The sequence below is a fragment of the Pleurodeles waltl genome, chromosome 3_1 (genome assembly GCF_031143425.1).
Source record: "Pleurodeles waltl isolate 20211129_DDA chromosome 3_1, aPleWal1.hap1.20221129, whole genome shotgun sequence".
NCBI classification, from domain to species: Eukaryota; Metazoa; Chordata; class Amphibia; order Caudata; family Salamandridae; genus Pleurodeles; species Pleurodeles waltl.
Genome location: NC_090440.1, coordinates 324677336 through 324697322, shown reverse-complemented (window position 1 = coordinate 324697322; position 19987 = coordinate 324677336). Strand labels below are relative to the sequence as shown.

Below are 19987 nucleotides of genomic sequence, written 5' to 3'. Positions count from 1 at the left end.
CGCTTTTGCGCCGTTTTTTTGTGCCTGCAAAAGGCTGGCGTTAAGGGACCGGTGGGCTCTGAAGGAGCCCAGAGGTGCCCTCCCATGCCCCCAGGGACCCCCCCTGTCACCCTTGCCCACCCCAGGAGGACACCCAAGGCTGGAGGGACCCATCCCAGGGACATTAAGGTAAGTTCAGGTCAGTGTTTTTTTTAAAAAAAATTGTGGCATAGGGGGGCCTGATTTGTGCCCCCCTACATGCCACTATGCCCAATGACCATGCCCAGGGGACATAAGTCCCCTGGGCATGGCCATTGGGCAAGGGGGCATGACTCCTGTCTTTGCTAAGACAGGAGTCATTTCTATGGGGGTTGGGAGTGAAAAAAAAATGGCGCACATCGGGTTGAGACGAAAAAATTGCCTCAACCTGACTTGCCCCATTTCTTGACGCCCAAGCCCCATTTCCCCCTACGCCGGCGCTGCCTGGTGTACGTCATTTTTTTTAACGCACACCAGACGGCGCCGGCGGCTAACACCGGCTAACGTCATTCAATAAATACGGCGCCCGCATGGCGCTTCAGAATGGCGTTAGCCGGCGCTAATTTTTTTGACGCAAAACTGCGTTAGCGCAGTTTTGCGTCAAAAAGTATAAATATGGGCCTGAATGTCTATTGTTTAACTGCCATTACAGAGGGTATCTCAGCGCCCTGGGTTAGTAACAGAGACACAGCCACCCAAAATCCTCCCCAAGAGGACAAGAAAAGTGGCAGCACACTACACAGAGTCCCTTGCAGTGCCTGGGGAAGGGAGGTGTACCAGGGCAGTGCCTCCCCGCCAGCTACACCTAATGCTGATGGTGAGTGGGCGGTTAGTCAAGTGTCAGCACTCTCCACTGGGGCATAAGTCAAAGGGTTCTGTTAATAATACTAATGTGGGCAGGGTGGGTCAGAGCAATATAGTAACTCTTCTCATGCCTCAGGGTGCTAGCAACTCAACAATAGCTACAACAACCCCAACTCAGGCGTCCATACCTGCATCAAAGGTATTATTGCTAATCGCATCCGGCATCCACAGTTAGAGGTACTCTGGATTCGAGAGATTCCTCTTCAAAAGCACAGGGTTCCACACATCACAGAGGATCCAGTGCGTTGACTGGGGTCACTAGGGAATTGGTGGGGTAGTTTCAGTAGTCCAGCATCCCAGGTTTGATTGCAACTATCATGGATAACCACCCATGTAAAGATTACCCAGGGCCAGAGGCAAATAAATATATAGCAAATGGGCTATGCTTCCCACAATATTGTCAAACCCTTCCTGCAGACAGGGAGGGATGAGACAAGAAAACTGCCTGACGGCAGTGCAATAAGATCAAATGCCAAGATGGGTCATTTGGCCGGTGCAAACATCTATCCTCCTATTACAGCAGAGGTCAGAAATAGTCAGGGAAAAGACTCATAAGGAAGGGTGGCTGCTAAAGTGTCCATTAACACTATGGCAGATCTCTTGTCTTTCCCCAAAATGGCCCATGGGGTTGGACAAGAAATTCTTGAAACTGAAAAGTCCTTGTTGAAACAAGTGGAGAGTGAACCAGTGTGTAGGAGCTATTGACAAAGAAGTATTCCTATAAAGTTAAGAGATTATGGCCCTCATTACGACCGTGGCGGTCTTTTTCAAAGACCGCCGTGGAACGGCCGTGCTGAGGACTGCCAGTGCAGGTGGTTTTCCGCATGGTGTGTTATGACTGCTGGAAGCCCTCTGACCTTTTTCAGACAGAGAGCCGCCAGCGGCCATACTGGCGGTCGGCGAGGAAGTGGAGGCTGCTCCACCTCCACCGCTCCATCATCAGAACACCGCCCACCGAATCACGTCCCATGATGCAGTATGGCGGTGTTCTGGTGATGGGGTGATTGCGGTGGAGCAGCCCCCATGGATCCCGTCCCCTCCTGGAGGATCAACGGACAAGGTAAGTTGATCGTCCGTTAGGGGAAGGGAGTGGGGGGGTGTTGTGTGCGTGCATGGGGGTGTGCGTGTGAGTATGTAGAGGGGGTGTGTGAGTGCGTGTATGCATGCGGGGTGTGTTGCATGTATGGGAAATGTGTACAGGTCGGTCTGTGTGCATGTCTGTTTGTATGTGTGCGGGTATGTGTTGTTGCAGTGTATGTGTGCGTGTAGGGGTGTGTGTCTGTGCATGTTAGGGGTAGGGGTGGGGAGGTGGTGTGTGTCTATGCATGTTTGGGGTAGGGGTGGGGAGGGGGGGTCCTGCCACCTTTTGGGGGGTAACAGGGGGGTGTGGGGTGTGGGGGGAGGACTTGGGGTGGGAGAGACCCCTATCAGTGCCAGGGAATGAATTCCCTGGCACTGATAGTGCCTACCGCCATGGATTTTTATGGCGGTTCCAAACTACCCGAAATCCATGGCGGTATGCAGAGTCGTGATACCGCTGGCGGTCTGGTGACGGCCGCCGGGCTGGACACTGAAGTGGAAGTGGAGTGGAGAAGTGGCGGATGACCATGGCTGTAACCGCCATGGTCAAAATTCAATTTTTTTTTCGCCAGCCTGTTGGCGGTATTACCGCCACTTCTCCCCCGTTCGCCAGGGTTGTAATGAGAGCCTATGTTTAATAAATAATATCACATATATTTAGTTAAGTAAGGTATGTAAGGACAACGTTGAAATTGTTTTGTGTATAGATGTTACTTATTTGTTGTGTTAAGGGAGATATGTTGTATATAAGTTGATAAAACGTTTTTTTGAATAATTCATCAAAACTTCATTTATGCTTTTAATGTTTTTACTAAGTGAATCATTTAGTGATCAGCCTGTGATCAAGGCAGGCTCAACTGGCAGCTTTCTCTTAAGCTTACTTCTACATTTCATTCCATTCTTTATTCCATCATTGCCATGACAAGATCATTGTCAAGGCTACATCAACTAGCCCTTTACACAGAAGTGGCGGGGAGAGTGTGCTTTGGAGCCATATTCGGTAACAGGTGGTACAGGCAACATTAGCCTGCGGAGTGGGTGGAAACAGGTTTCATCAGAAACATAACTTTGCTGGAGCTTTCCCCTATCGTGATGGAAATATAATTTATTGGTCAGCACATATTGCGTTGTACCTGCCATTATTATGTAAAGGCTAAAGTGCATATTTGTTCTAAGGTTACTAAAATACTTGAATGATAATTGCATTGCCTCCAAAATCTATTTTACTGCCAATCATGTTCTGGGGTTGAAAGCAATGTGTTGGCTACCTTATCTCGTTTCTCATTTCAAGCTGGCAGAGTTCAGGACCCAGCCATCAGAAGTAAAGAGATGACACTATTCCCCATGAACTTGTGAAACCTTGGTGCCCCACTGTCCCTGAGCTAATGTCCGTGGTGCTAGCCCCCAGATCCAAGTGTGCATATGAAGCAGCAGGACGGGTGCTTGAAGGGTTCTTTGAGCCGCACTACTGTTGGATCCAGTTTAAAGCGGTTGTCGTCCTGAGTTTCTGTCAACACGAAGAGAATGCGTCATGTTAGCGGCTTTAGTCAAAAAGCCCTTGGGTGTCACACTGAGAAAATGACAAGGAATTACTGTTTGCTAACACAGGCCATGTTCCTGAACTTAGACTTTAAATTTAAACTAGAATTGTTGACTGTGCGTATTTTTAATGAAGTCCGAGCTGGTGAAATGCAGAAAATAATGTGTTGATGGCAGAGGTAAACGCTGACTGACCTAAATACCACAAATGTATCTGCCACCAGCTGCGGCGCCAAAGAGCAAAGCGGTACTTTACTACCAGTAGTATTTCTTCCCAAAAGAGCCCCCCAGTTCTGTAATTTAAGATCATTGTTGGTGTTGTGAGATGCAACCCTGCCTTTTGAAATGAATCTAAGTAAATTCTGCAGGCCATTGAATAAAACTTAGTAAAATAGTAATTATTAACATGATTGATTGGATAATCAGGATCTTGCACTTCGATACGACCTTCACAGATTGCCCTAATATTATATTATATATGCGAAATAATCGGTAAACATTTCACATACCTCACAATAGTGTCGGATCCTCCTTTGTGGTAGTAGAGTGATTGATTATAAACTGCATGGCCACATCCAAGGAAGAGCCACCTCAGCTTGATGGTTTTGTAGTCATCATTCAGGAGTGCTGTTAAATTCTGATACTCTTTTATGTTGTGGCCTGTGTAAACATAAAATGTCTTCTGGTTAGGAACAACGCTATTGGTTAACACCAATGTGGCAGCTTTACTTCCGGAGTAAATGGTGTAAGAGATTGGGTGGAAGTGGATGCTGGCAAGACCGATCTCTGAATAAATCCTTGATATTGGTTAGCACCACAAAGCATGTAATAGTGCAAATGTGAATGGTTACTGATAATGGTCAGTGTATACTTGAAAACAATGTCCTCTTTTTCACTTCTGAGGAACAAACGAGAGAGAGATCACTTATAAAATTGTATGTATTTTGTATCACTTTGAAAATTGTTTGCTTAGGCCTGTGGGTTCTTTGTATTAAAGACAATGTAGCTCACCAATTCATGTGTTGAGATTTTAAGATTTGTATAGCAAACCCTCACCAAAGCATTTGCATTGTAGTTTCTTTCTAAGGAGTGACGACAGAGGGTGGCAGGAGTGAATTCATTCTGAGTGACATTATAGACAGCTCACATTCCCTATTTGATGTCACTCAGAATTATTCAGTGAAAGCAATCCTCGTTACTCACTATTACCCATTTATAATTCTATATATCCTCTAACTGCACCATACAAACAAAGATTTCTATAGCTGAAAAGCAATGAGAAGTGCGGGCTTTTTTCAGTACTTTGACTGACAAAGTTGTGATATATTTAGATACATGCTCTGTACATGGCTATGTGGGCTGCACTCTTGCTGCTGATAAATGCCAGGTCATGGGCGACTCTGCATTCCATCCTTCTGATGTGGTTACATTTCGTACAGTAAACTGGGCAATAGTACAATGTGGCAGTTACAGTGCTTAGAAGTGGCAGAAGTGTGATTTTAAGATCTAAATAAAACAAGTTATTATCATTATTAATAGTGTTTTGTTATTATTACCACCACCCAGTAAAAACACTGTAGGACACCTGAGGTGCATGAAAGATTTCAGCAAGTGGCCGCTCCTGCGTCGGATTGTATTTTAAAAAAAATAGATATAGAGCCTCTGATCACCAACTGCAGGGATTCTTTCAACATAGTTTTCCTCTTTGTATGGGTGTCATACTCTGAATGGTTTATCTACGTAGTGACCGTTTCATAGCAGGACAAATATAACTATGTGCAATCATCACAGCCCATTAAGCCAAATACACAGCTCTCATACGGGAAACACATACACACATGTACTCCACTTCCTTCTCTCGGCCAATATGGGCAACAAACATATGCTTTGGTAACAGTTCTACCCGCTTCCACCTTGGGTATATGCATCTGTCCCCTCTCAGGTGGTGTAAACTCACAAGCTTATTTTTTTTAACTTCATCTACTGTTGATAGCTCAACACATTGTGAGGCAGCAACTACAGTGCATAAGACCACCTAAGTAATGTCAAGTGAGATTCTATCCAGAAGGTGCAAGGCTTCAGGCTTTGACTTTGGGTCAATATTTGAGAACAGGTTCTCTTCGCCCTTTTCTGTGGGAAGCCTTGCTCCTCACAGCTGCCCTTCACTTGCCCTCGTGTTTGGTACCCCCTAATGTAACTTGATGTACATCACACGATTGCTGCCTAATCGAGGAATAAATTGATCCATGCCAAACGTTTCCACTCCATCCCTTGAGATTTGTTAGGATGAAGATACTGACTGAATATTTCTGGAAATTGACCAGCTAGTGGCTCAACAGGACCTCTTGCCTGGTGGTTCAGATCCAGTTATTTTTCTTGACATCCTGGACCGGCAAATACCTCACTCGCAAAGCTTGATGTCTCTGCCCTGCCACCCATGTTGGGCCTGGCAGAGCTGAGAACCAGCATGTTGCCCAGTAGGCCGTGTCTGGTGTTTCAGAAACTAGCTCTTATTCGGCTTCTCTGGAAAATGCAACTTACTATGCAAAATACGGCACACATTTCAACAGTCACTCAGACAGCAGCATTGCCCATTATCATCATGGAAATCTGTTCCATTGCAACCCCCTACATCAACTTCTCTTCTTGGCAACTGCCTACATCATCCTTCCTTCCTGAAGGTGAAACAAAATCGCTCTCCACAAGGGAGTGTGCTCTGCTAGTCACACAGCTGTCTACATGGAAACTCATTACCTAGCCACTCCAACACTCCACAAAAATATGCCTGTTTGTGTTAAAGCTTTCCAAAATAGAATGGTATGAAGTAAGCTGAAATATAGGTATGCATGTGGGTAAATTATTTACACATCCTATCCTTATTTATTTTATTTGGGTGTTTCTATAATACTACAAACCACTGGTGTTAACCTCAGAACACTATGCATCAGATAGATCAGTCAATCAACAAAGGAAGTTACTAAAAAAAAGCAAGAGCAAATTTAACGGAGTACGCTGAACACAAAGGGCCTGATTTGGAGTATGGTGGATGTTACTCTGTCACAAATGTGACGGATATCCTGTCTGCATTATTACGATTCCCAAAGGATAGAATGGGATCATCCTATAGCGGATGGGATATCTGTCACGTTTGTGATGGAGTAACCCCCTCCACCAAACTATAAATCAGGCCCAAAATGACTAAGGGCCTGATTTAGATTCTGACGGACAAGTTATTCCGTCACAACGGTGATGGATATCCCGTCCACCAAAATCTAAATCCCATACGATGGGATTTTGATTTAGATGGATGGGATATCCGTCACCGTTGTGGTGGCGTAACTCATCCTCCAATATCTAAATGAGAGCCTAAGCCTTCGAGAGGAGATAAATGGTGTCTAAATGTAGGCCTCTTTGGGTTTGGCTGGTTTTATAGTGCAGCAGACCTGGGCCTTTAAACGAAGCCTTGTAGGCAGCTTACTAGAGGTTTGAGGCTACCCATAGTTCTGACTGAATAGGTAGACTTTTAACAAGCAATAACCCGATATCCACCCTCTTGATAAAGTAGGGATACACTTGATATGCCTGTTGACCGTCAGGAGGATCTTAGAACTTTAGAGTATACAGAAGAGCTTGGATAAATCACCACAAGTATTTTTGAATGGCATCCCGAGATAATAAATTAAAACCTGCTATACACCTCACACAAAAAAACTATTGAACTATATCAGTCTTCTTCAACTCACTCATTCCAAGGTCAATCTGTGTATTGCTGGCACCAGCATTTTCCCCAGAAACTAAAGTAAACCATTGCAATTTTGCTATTAGAGAAACGTATTAGTCCAAAGGGCCTTCAAGACTTCAGACCAGACTCTGACTTAGCATATTTTGAAAAATTGCTGAAATGCTTGTTGTACCACATCTTTCTGGAAAACCTCCTCAATGACTTTCAGTCAGACATTTCTCCTAGTAAGAATAAATAAACCACTTTAATAAACATAATGTGAAAACTATTCACTACCAGGAATCAGATACAGGGAAGACCATGGTTTACTCCTCGTTGACTTATCAGTGGTCTTTGCGATATTGCACCACAATATTCCTCTCACTCGTTTGGAAAGGGGCAACCTATTCAATAATTTAGAGGACACCAGTGCAGCGAGACAGGTCAGTCCTATCAGATCATAACAAGCAGGTTAAACTTGGTCCCTTCTTCCCTGAAACTGTGAAGGAGACCTGCAGCTGAAAGGAAGCCCTTGGCCAGGTGATGGGGCCAGATTGGCACCAGTAAATGCATGGACATATTTGTGTATCAAAGAAAAGTTGTAGCAATAGGAAATGTCTTTCCCTGGAGGACTGGCCATAGGTAGGTATGAAAATAACATACTGTTCACAGCTCCACACATTCTAGGATTTGAGAGCAAGGTGAATGATATTCTCACAACTCTGGCTTTTTCCACATATGGCTTTCAGTTTTGTACTGTTTTTCGGGCTGGGATTTGGCAAATGCAGTCATTTCAATAAAAGTTGTAGGTTGGTTCTTTAATGGAAAATAATTCTGGGACAAGGAACCATTTCTGTGTGAAACTGGACGCAGAGTTTTGAAAAGTTACAAGAATATGTATAGCAGGACAGAATCACAGTGACATTCTGGGTGTACTTTTTAAACATTTTAACTAATATCTCCTTAGTTTTTTTTTTAACATGTTATTGTTTTCACGTTTGTCTCAACCTCTTGACAAACGTTAGGGTGCAGCTCCACTGCTGCCCATTTTTTCTCCAAAGTCAGTTTTAATGCATACAAGGTAAAGTATTATGCTGAAAGTCGGCATTAGCAGAATCACACCATAAGATCTGCTCATCCATTTTTGTTGTGAGTTTGTTTACCTCATTATCGATAGTGCTGTTTTGTGGTGTTCAGGTTGAGTATGGATATGGCTTGCCAGGTTGGACATTTCGATTCCTTTGCAAAATGCATGTGGCGGGTGAAAGAGTTTTGTGGCTCTTGTGTGAACATGGATTGTTCTGAATTTTTTAGAATTCGTGAATTAATCTTTGTTTTGCTAGCTTAGGAAGACGTAGGCCTTCACAACCATCTTTATTATGACGTTTAAGTCTAACACATGATCTAAGCTTCTGTTTACTCTCTGTCATATTCAGGGGCAGTTTCTTTATTAGGGTAATGGGGCGTTGCCCCACTATATTTGTGACCGCCAATTCCCTGTATGCAATATAAATACATGTGTAGTAAATAAATATTAAAGGTTTGTTTTTCTGGCTTTGCCATCAGTTTTTTTTCAGCCGCGCTGCAGCCAGTCTCTTACAGTTCGTGAATCTTGGGGCCTCCGGGGGGTGGAGCTTCAAAGTAATTGACAGCACTAGGCACTAGACATGCCCAGTCTGGCTCACCCGGCTCCACACTCTGCACGTCAGGTTGGACGGCTGCCTTTCTGTGTCCAACCTGACATGCGCTCTAGAGCCCTCTCTCCACTAGCGCAATTGGCGGGGGGGGGGGGGGGTGGGTGGGGGTGGTAGGGGGGTAGTGGAATCACAGCTGCAGCACCCCAGCCTCCTAATGAGCGCTGAGTGCACCTGCCCAAACCAATACTGGTGCTCCTCTCATGCTGTGTGTAACATAGCACAGCAAGGGAGCAGCGTAAGGATTGGTTCAAGTGCAGTGGCCCTGTACATGAAGCAGCGCGGGGGGAGTATGACCAATCATTGTATGGCTTTATCATGAAGCCGTACAGTGACTGGCCATTTCTGCTTTTGCCATCTCTTCTCTCTTCGTGTGCACTGCCACCAGTAATAGCATTGCACACGAGGAAGCGCAGGAGAGGAAGCCTGTCCTCACACCACCTCGTGAGACCTCTCACAGACTGGAAATGTTCCACTCTCTGCCCGGGCCCGACCGAAATTGCAGGCGTACCCCAAGTCAGAGAAGCGGCGGGCACAATGTAAAAAACACACAAATAAAAGGTAAGGATTGGTTTTGTTGATTGTTTATGATTATGTTTTCGATTTAACTGTATCTATTGTACGCAACCGTCACCAATGTTCGACTATATGACGGTTCGCTAAGGCTCTAAATGGCCATTACGTGCAGAATATAAATTGTGTAAGACTAAATATAAACTGCAAGCAGGGGAACCAGGTTTGTGTCTTGGCGTCGGCTCAACCGCCTTGGATACTGGGCAAATCACTTCATTTAAATCTCCCTGCACCTAAAAATAAATGAATGTGTCTTTGTGTAAGGTAACTGGCTCTGATGCAAAGTGCTCCAAAACCTTCATACACCCTGGCATGAAAAGTGGGTTTTTATTTTTGCTACTGCGCAGTAGGGCACCTGTAAGCAGCGCATGCAATGCTGGCCCTGACTCAGACACACCACAGACACTCTTCAAGTTACAGTGAGTGTCTGGTGGTGTTTTGAAGGCCATGGTGCTTGAATATCAGGGCTCTGTGCTGTAAGTCCAGACTGTGACTCACTCACATCAGGCTGTGCGTGGCGGTGGTGGCAAGCGTGCAACTGCAGATAGATTGTCAAATCATGGCTGGCAGTGCTAATGAATCATGGTAGAGATTGATAGAGCGCTATGTTTGGCAATTGGAAATGCGCAGCTTAATTATTAATGAATTGATTCATTGGGAGTGATTGTCATCCCTGAAGCACAGTTGAGCTTCTCTGACCGATGCTGGGTTTAAATCTAATTCTGCGTGGTCTGCAGCGGAACACATGGGCTACTACTAATTAGAATCAGCACTGCAGCCCAGTTCAGTTCCTAGATTTTGACACTTTCCCTTACTTTCAGCTCAGAGACAGACTGGTTTAAAAATGTTTCTAACTATACTAAAAATGTCAATTAGAGAGGATGTAGTGTTTCTAACTGTCATACTCGCTTCACTTTATTCACAGCTTTCTGCTTTCCACTAAACAGTTTCTGTTTTAGACGGCCGCCATACCTGGGTGTTCTGTCACTGTGTTATTACATTTCTTAAAATAAATTGACATAAACAGCCATTGCAAACTATCCGATCCAGCTTCACCTTCCCCATAAGCACCCAAACATGATCTCTATCATAAGTCCTAAAGTTTCAAAGTTTTTCAAATGAGGTAAGATCTGTTAACTTTTCCAAATTTATTGCCGAACACTGTGGTTGATTTGATCTGCTGCCTGCAGATATAAAGAAATAAAACCTGAATAATTCACAATGGCCTGTTGCCGCACATCAAAGACCAGAGCCTGGTGTTTTCTTCACCAACATAGCTCTACAGCCCTCTGCATTTTTATGGCCTGACAAATGGCTTGTAGCTGCTTCCAATAATAGAACTAGTTTGCTAAAATCAGGCTCTTCTGCCCCTTCCAAATGCAACCAATACATTTAAGCGGGACAGAAGCAAAAACACAGACTGACTGGTAACAGATCCGATGGCCTTGCTCTGTAGTTTACTCTGCTGTAGAATTATCTTTGGGAAAAGGAAATCCCTGAGAGATCCAGTTCCCTTTGATCATACACACTAGTGTGCTCTTGTGACAGGGCCAGGGAGTTAACACATGTGCTGTGCAGTGCAGTAAGCTTTATCTACAGCACACAGTGACAGAATACATATTACGTATAACTTATAAGGTATATTCTTATATCGATGTACCTTATAAGTTAAATAAGATGTAGAAGTGGCATCTTACTTGCAAGCAGTCACAGAACATCTTCCTGACTCGATGAGCCTTTTGTAATAATCATAACTTCTAGCAACTTTTTGAACAAATTGTAACTTTTGTAACAGGACATGTTTTATTGTAAAGCGCGCTAAACCCTTTGGGTAATGTTTGCACTTTATAAATCTTCTTGCTCTCTTAAATTTGCTTTAAAATGCCCATTTGCTCACTCTTTTTCCAAAATTTGCCTGGGAAGAGAACACCGGAACCCTCTGTATGATGGTTGGGCTCGCTCACTTTGCTCGCTCTCTGCGCAACATTCATCCCAAACCTTTACGCCCCACCACTTTCAAAGGTCACCAGCCGCCTCTGGTCATATTAAAGACTTGTAGATCTCACTAGTTAAAGAAATAAACTGTAGTAGCTGTGTAAGCAGAATGTACCTATCCGAGGACAAGAGAAACTGTGGCAGACTGCACGATTTAATATTTCATGTGCTGAGAACAGATAATGAGAGCACCTGAAGCCCATGTATTTGAAGCATGAAAATATCTTTGAATTTATTTTGTTTTAACTGTTGCTTCTTGATTGATTCCTATTGATCATAAGCATAAGAAATGGGAACTAATGCAGTAGATGTGTAAAGTCTTAGTCTAAAATACTACAGAAGAGTGTGATTCCTCCATTCAAGGATGAGACCCTTTCCCCATTCTACAAAGGTGAATCTATGCTAAATTTAGATTTGAAGTTTGCTGAGCATATGCCTTTTGATTTTAATACTTATTGATGATAACATTGATAGTCCAGTTTTCTGTACTTTATATTTAATTTACTGAGTAAAGCTTTAAACTAAGACTAATTTCTGTCATCCTAACAAATGCTTTGCTCTTCCTTGTTGCACTCTGCTTTGTTACCTAACTATGAGGGGCAGATCCAGCGGGTATCACCAAAGTCCAGTAAGGACTACACCACTCCCAATCCGGTGCCGGTGCCTCACAGAAATAATGATAAATATATGGGTTTGTGTGTTGACAGATCTCAGTATAGGGGCTGCTAAAGTATCAGTCTGGAGTAGGTTACTGATGTAATTAAAGCCTTTGACAGAGTTAATGGGATTCATTTTGGCTGTTTCTGAGGCAGTTTGGGCTATCAGACATGTTCTTTGAAGTGGTTCAAAGATTATATTCGGATCCAGTTGCGAGGGTATTGGCTTATAGGTTACATTTGTATCCAGTGTCAAGGGTTTTTGTTTATGGCAATCATGCAAGCACTTTCGTAATTCTAGGGTGTATAGAACAGGGTGTTTTTTTTCTCTTGGCATCTCTATGCTAGGTAAGTTTACATAATCTCACATTTAGAACACGTTGTGAAAATTAATTTGAGAAAGGTTGTGCAAGAAAAACTGGGTAGCTAGGATAAATTACCTTTAACAATTATAAGAGAAATTAACATAGTGATGCAATCCACTACACTGCAAAATAATCTTCATAGCAAACAGCATTTGATGTTAGTTACTATTTGCCTCAACCCTGTTCAGAGTGTGTAGGAAGTTGGCTCTGTATATACTATCTCAAAGTGAGAAATAGTGTGCACAGAGTCCAAGGGTTCCCCTAAGAGGTTGATGGTGGCAAAATTAGATAATACTAATGCTCTATTTTGTGGTAGTGTGGTCGAGCAGTAGGCTTATCAAAGGGTAGTGTTAAGCATTTGGTGTACACACACAGGCAATAAATGAGGAACACACACTCATAGACTTAACTCCAGGCCAATAGTTGTTAAATAGAAAAATATATATTCTTTATTTTAGAACCACAAGCTTCAAGTATGAGGTAAGTACATAAAAAGCAAGGTACTTCACACAGGTAAGTATAGAATTTTGATTTAAAACAGAAGTACACACAGTTTAGGTTAACATGGCAATAAGCTATTTTAAAAGTGGACACAGTGCAAAAATCAACAGTTCCTGGGGGAGGTAAGTTTGGTTAGGTTTCTCAGGTAAGTAAAGCACTTACACAGTCAGTCTCCTGGGCATAGGCAGCCCACCGTTGAGGTTTCAAGGCAACCCCAAAGTCACAGCACCAGCAACACGGGGCAGGTCAGGTGCAGAGGTCAAAGGAGGGCCCAAAACACATAGGCACCTCTGAAGAACAGGGGTGCTCCGGTTCCAGTCTACTAGCAGGTAAGTACCTGCGTCCTCAGGGAGCAGACCATGGGGGGTTTGTAGAGCACTGGGGGGGACACATACAAGCACACAAAACACACCCTCAGCGGCACAGGGTGGCCGGGTGCAATGTGCAAAGTAGGTGTCAGGTTTGCTATAGAAAGGAATGGAGGGACCCAGGGGTCACTCTGGCAATGCAGGCAGGGCACAGGGGGGCTTCTCGGGCCAGCCACTGACTGTGTTAGAATGATGGTTGCCTGCTGGTCACTCCTGCACTGGTGGGTGGCTTCTCTCAGTCCTGGGGCTGCAGGTGCAGAGCTTTGTCCAGGTGTCGGGTTCCTTTGATACCAGGCAGTCGCGGACAGGGGGAGCCTCTGGATCCTCTATGCAGGCGTCGCGTGGGGGTGCAGGGAGGTCAACTCAGGGTGTCCACATCGTTGGAGTCGCCTAGGAGTCCTCTCTGCGGGGTTGTTTCTCCTGAACTCGAGCCGGGGGCGTCGGGTGCAGAGTGTGAAGTCTCATGCTTCCGGCGGGAAGAGAGAGTTCTTTAAAAGTTGCTTCTTTGTTGCAAAGTTGTTGCAGCTTTTAAACACTCCCACTGTTCTCTGGAGTTTCTTGGTCCTTTAGGTTCAGGGCAGTCCTCTGACTCCTCAGAGGTCGCTGGTCCCTGTCGGATGCGTTGCTATGCATGTTCTTTGAGTCTGGAGACAGGCCGGTCAGGCTGGGACCAAGTCAGTTGTCATCTCCGTCGTCTCTGCTGGGCTTTCAGGTCAGCAGTCCTTCTTGTTGTTGTAGGTTGCAGGAATCTGATTTCCTGAGTTCAGCGTCACCCCTAAATACTAAATTTAGGGGTGTGTTTAGGTCGGGGGCAGTAGCCATTGGCTACTGCCCTTGAGGGTGGCTACACCATCCTTGTGCCTCCTTCCTGAGGCGAGGGGGGCACATCCCTATTCCTTTTGCGGGAATTCTTGCCGCCAAAAGTGGGGGCTGTGTCCAGAGGGGCGGGCATCTTCACTAACTGGAGTGCCCTGGTGCATTGTAACACGAAGCCTGAGCCTTTGAGGCTCACTGCTAGGTGTTACAGTTCCTGCATTGGGGAGGTGTGAAGCACCTCCACCCAGTCCAGGCTTTGCTTCTGGCCCTAGAGAGCACAAAGGCTCTCATCCCAAGGGGTCAGAAACTCATCTCAGTGGCAGGCTGGCACAGACCTGTCAGTCCTGCACTGAAGGATCGGGGTAAAATAAAGGGGGCATCTCTAATTTGCCCTCTGTGTGCATTTTTTAAATAAATCCAACACTGGCATCAGTGTGGGTTTATTATTCTGAGAAGTTTGATACCAAACTTCCCAGTATTCAGTGTAGCCATTATAGAACTCCTAGACCATATACTTAATATGGGCACACTGTTAAAATGTGTAAGAATGGACTTAGACAATGTAGGGGCATAGTACTCTTGCAGCTATGCCCTCACCTTTGGTATAGTGCACCCTGTATTAGGGCTTTAAGGCCTGCTAAAAGGGGTGACTTACCTATGCCACAGTCAGTGTTTTGTTGGCATGGCACCCTGAGGGGGATGCCATGTCGACTTTGCTTTTTTCTCCCTACCAACACACACAATCTGCAATGACAGTGTGCATGTGTTAGGTGAGGGGTCCCTTAGGGTGGCACAACACATGCTTCAACCCTTGGAGACCTTTCCTGGTCACAGGGCCCTTAGCACCACTGGTACCTTTTACAAGGGACTTATCTGGGTGCCAGGGGTGTGCCAATTGTGGAAACAATGGTACATTTTTACTGAAAGAACACTGATGCTGGGGCCTGGTTAGCAGGGCACCAGCACACTTCTCAGTCAAGTCAGCATCAATATCAGGAAAAAAGTGGGGGGTAACTGCAACAGGGAGCCATTTTCCTGCAGTGTGCCACGTGGCAAGCAGAAACTGCAGGGCTCAACCTTTGGGGTCGAGATCTTTTACACCTGATATCCTGGGGTTGGACCTACTATGGATCCTGAGCAACAGGTACAGGCACCCCTTCAGCACTTGACACTCTGTGGTAGCACAGGTAGAGCAGTCCACGGCTTCTAAGAGGAGGAGGGAGGTGAACACATGTGAGAAAGTGCCTCTTTCTAGCCTTGTTACCCCCACTTTTGGCCTGTTTGTGAGTGTATATCAGGGTGTTTTCACTGTCTCACTGGGATCCTGCTAGCCAGGGCCCAGTGCTCATAGTGAAAACCCTATGTTTTCAGTATGTTTGTTATGTGTCACTGGGACCCTGCTAGCCAGGACCCCCAGTGCTCATAAGTTTGTGACCTATATGTATGTGTTCCCTGTGTGATGCCTAACTGTCTCACTGAGGCTCTGCTAACCAGAATCTCAGTGGTTATGCTCTCTCTGTACAAATTGTCACCAACAGGCTAGTGACCAATTTCACCAATTCACATTGGCATACTGGAACACCTTTATAATTCCCTAGTATATGGTACTGAGGTACCCAGGGTATTGGGGTTCCAGGAGATCCCTATGGGCTGCAGCATTTCTTTTGCCACCCATAGGGAGCTCTGACAATTCTTACACAGGCCTGCCCTTGCAGCCTGAGTGAAATAACATCCACGTTATTTCACAGCCATTTACCACTGCACTTAAGTAACTTATAAGTCACCTATATGTCTAACCTTTACCTGGTAAAGGTTGGGTGCTAAGTTACTTAGTGTGTGGGCACCCTGGCACTAGCCAAGGTGCTCCCACATTGTTCAGGGCAAATTCCCCGGACTTTGTGAGTGCGGGGACACCATTACACGCGTGCACTATACATATGTCACAACATATGTATAGCGTCACAATGGTAACTCCGAACATGGCCATGTAACATGTCTAAGATCATGGAATTGTTACCCCAATGCCATTCTGGCATTGGGGAGACCATTCCATGATCCCCTGAGTCTCTAGCACAGACCCGGGTACTGCCAAACTACCTTTCCCGGGGTTTCACTGCAGCTGCTGCTGCTGCCAACCCCTCAGACAGGTTTCTGCCCTCCTGGGGTCCAGCCAGGCTTGGCCCAGGAAGGCAGAACAAAGGACTTCCTCAGAGAGAGGGTGTTACACCCTCTCCCTTTGGAAAAAGGTGTTAGGGCTGGGGAGGAGTAGCCTCCCCCAGCCTCTGGAAATGCTTTCATGGGCACAGATGGTGCCCATTTCTGTATAAGCCAGTCTACACCGGTTCAGGGATCCCCCAGCCCTGCTCTGGCGCGAAACTGGACAAAGGAAAGGGGAGTGACCACTCCCCTGACCTGCACCTCCCCTGGGAGGTGCCCAGAGCTCCTCCAGTGTGCTCCAGACCTCTGCCATCTTGGAAACAGAGGTGCTGCTGGCACACTGGACTGCTCTGAGTGGCCAGTGCCAGCAGGTGACGTCAGAGACTCCTGCTGATAGGCTCCTTCAGGTGTTGCTAGCCTATCCTCTCTCCTAAGTAGCCAAACCTCCTTTTCTGGCTATTTAGGGTCTCTGCTTTGGGGAATTCTTTAGATAACGAATGCAAGAGCTCATCAGAGTTCCTCTGCATCTCTCTCTTCACCTTCTGCCAAGGAATCGACCGCTGACTGCTCTGGAAGCCTGCAAAACTGCAACAAAGTAGCAAAGACGACTACTGCGACCTTGTAACGCTGATCCGGCCGCCTTCTCGACTGTTTTCCTGGTGGTGCATGCTGTGGGGGTAGTCTGCCTCCTCTCTGCACTAGAAGCTCCGAAGAAATCTCCTGTGGGTCGACGGAATCTTCCCCCTGCAACCGCAGGCACCAAAGAACTGCATCACCGGTCCTCTGGGTCTCCTCTCAGCACGACAAGCGAGGTCCCTTGAACTCAGCAGCTCTGTCCAAGTGACTCCCACAGTCCAGTGACTCTTCAGTCCAAGTTTGGTGGAGGTAAGTCCTTGCCTCCCCACGCTAGACTACATTGCTGGGAACCGCGTGTTTTGCAGCTGCTCCGGCTCCTGTGCACTCTTCCAGGATTTCCTTTGTGCACAGCCAAGCCTGGGTCCCCGGCACTCTAACCTGCAGTACACGATCTCCTGAGTTGTCCTCCAGCGTCATGGGACCCTCCTTTGTGACTTCGGGTGAGCTCCGGTTCACTCCACTTCGTAGTGCCTGTTCCGGCACTTCTGCGGGTGCTGCTTGCTTCTGAGTGGGCTCTTTATCTTGCTGGATGCCCCCTCTGTCTCCTCACGCAATTGACGACATCCTGGTCCCTCCTGGGCCACAGCAGCATCCAAAAACCCTAACCGTGACCCTTGCAGCTAGCAAGGCTTGTTTGCGGTCTTTCTGCACAGAAACATCTCTGCACGACTCTTCACGACGTGGGACATCCATCCTCCAAAGGGGAAGTTTCTAGCCCTTGTCGTTCTTGCAGAATCCACAGCTTCTACCATCCAGTGGCAACTTCTTTGCACCCACAGCTGGCATTTCCTGGGCATCTGCCCACTCCCGACTTGATCGTGACTCTTGGACTTGGTCCCCTTGTTCCACAGGTACTCTTGTCAGGAAATCCATCGTTGTTGCATTGCTGGTGTTGGTCTTCCTTGCAGAATTCCCCTATCACGACTTCTGTGCTCTTTGGGGAACTTAGGTGCACTTTGCACCCACTTTTCAGGGTCTTGGGGTGGGCTATTTTTCTAACCCTCACTGTTTCCTTACAGTCCCAACGACCCTCTACAAGGTCACATAGGTTTGGGGTCCATTCATGGCTCGCTTTCCACTTCTAGAGTATATGGTTTGTGTTGCCCCTATCCCTATGTGCCCCCATTGCATTCTATTGTGACTATACATTGTTTGCACTGTTTTCTATCGCTATTACTGCATATTTTGGTATTGTGTACATATATCTTGTGTATATTTGCTATCCTTATATTGAGGGTACTCACTGAGATACTTTGGCATATTGTCATAAAAATAAAGTACCTTTATTTTTAGTATATCTGTGTATTGTGTTTTCTTATGATATTGTGCATATGACACTAGTGGTACTGTAGGAGCTTCACTCGTCTCCTAGTTCAGCCTAAGCTGCTCTGCTAAGCTACCTTTTCTATCAGCCTAAGCTGCTAGACACCCCTCTACACTAATAAGGGATACCTGGGCCTGATGCAAGGTGTAAGTACCTCTTGGTACCCACTGCAAGCCAGTCCAGCCTCCTACATTGGTTGTGCAGCGGTGAGATAAGTACTTGCAACTACTTACCACTTTGTCATTTTGTACTTTTCATAAGAGAAAAATATACAAAACAAGTTCAGTGTATGTACACCTAACCAAAAAGTTTTGCTTTTCTTCTCTTACTCTTTTGCTAAGTGCTGAAAAGTACCTCTAAAAACTTTTTAAAAGTTTCTAAAAAGTTTTAAAAGTTTTTTTCTGTTCCTTAAAAAGTTCTGAAACTTTTTTCTTTCTTTTTCAGTCCCTTAAACTCTTGTCTATCATGTCTGGTACAGGCCAAACTCTTGATCTGGCCAGCATAGCTTATGACAACCTTAGCTGGAAAAAAGCAAGGAGTCTCTGTGTAGATAGAGGTTTAGAGGTAGGGAATAATCCTTCTAGAGGACTGTTGGTTAATATGCTCATTGAACATGATAAGTCCCTAGGTGGCACATCTGGTGAGAAATTAGCTGATGGTTCACACTCTGACTCTGGGGTAGCCCCAGTAAAAGTGTTAGATGGGAACCTTCCCAACCTGCCCCCTAGCAGGCCACCTAGCATGGCTGGTACTAATGTGAGTTCTCATCACAGTAGGAGTATTACTTCTGTAGGCCAGGTTGTTAGAGTGCCATCTGTTAGGAACAGGTCTCCCTCTGTTCATTCACACCATTCTTCTGTGTCAAGGCATGCCCAACCCACCCTCTCTGAAGACAGAATGTTAGAAAGGGAACTCAATAGATTGAGAGTGGAAGAGTCCAGGCTGAAGCTTAAAAAGCAACAGCTGGATCTAGACAGGGAAGAATTTGACTTAGAAAAAGAAAGACAGAGGTTGGGGTTGGGACCCCATGGTGGCAGCAGCAGTATTCCAAATAGTCATCCTGCAAAAGAGCATGATTCTAGGAATCTGCACAAGATAGTTCCCCCTTACAAGGAGGGGGATGACATTAACAAGTGGTTTGCTGCACTTGAGAGGGCCTGTAATGTACAGGGGGTCCCTCAAAGGCAGTGGGCTGCTATCCTATGACTATCTTTCAGTGGAAAGGGTAGGGATAGGCTCCTTACTGTTAAGGAAAGTGATGCCAATGATTTTACAGATCTTAAGAATGCACTCCTAGATGGTTATGGCTTAACCACTGAACAGTACAGGATCAAGTTCAGAGAAACCAAAAAGGAGTCTTCACAAGACTGGGTAGACTTTGTTGACCATTCAGTGAAGTCCTTGGAGGGGTGGGTACATGGCAGTAAAGTTTCTGACTATGAAAGCCTGTATAACTTAATCCTGAGAGAGCATATTCTTAATAATTGTGTATCTGATTTGTTACACCAGTATCTAGTGGACTCAGATCTGACCTCTCCCCAAGAATTGAGAAAGAAGGCAGACAAATGGGTCAGAACAAGAGTGAACTGAAAAGTTCATACAGGTGGTGACAAGGATGGCAAGAAGAAAGATGGTGAGAAATCTCAGGATAAGCATGGGGACAAGGGTAAAACCAAAGAT

The 19987-nt window shown here is 45.5% G+C and overlaps 1 protein-coding gene across 2 annotated transcripts in view; it reads right to left on the bottom strand.

Annotated features, from left to right (window-relative positions):
* Nucleotides 1-19987, bottom strand: part of GLDN (gliomedin) — a 434453-nt gene that overhangs the window by 6643 nt on the left and 407823 nt on the right. For both annotated transcript variants that reach the window (XM_069222482.1, XM_069222483.1), the window contains one exon: nt 4011-4161. In XM_069222482.1, coding sequence (XP_069078583.1) covers nt 4011-4161 — 151 coding nt within the window. The remainder of the gene's footprint in view (nt 1-4010; nt 4162-19987) is intronic.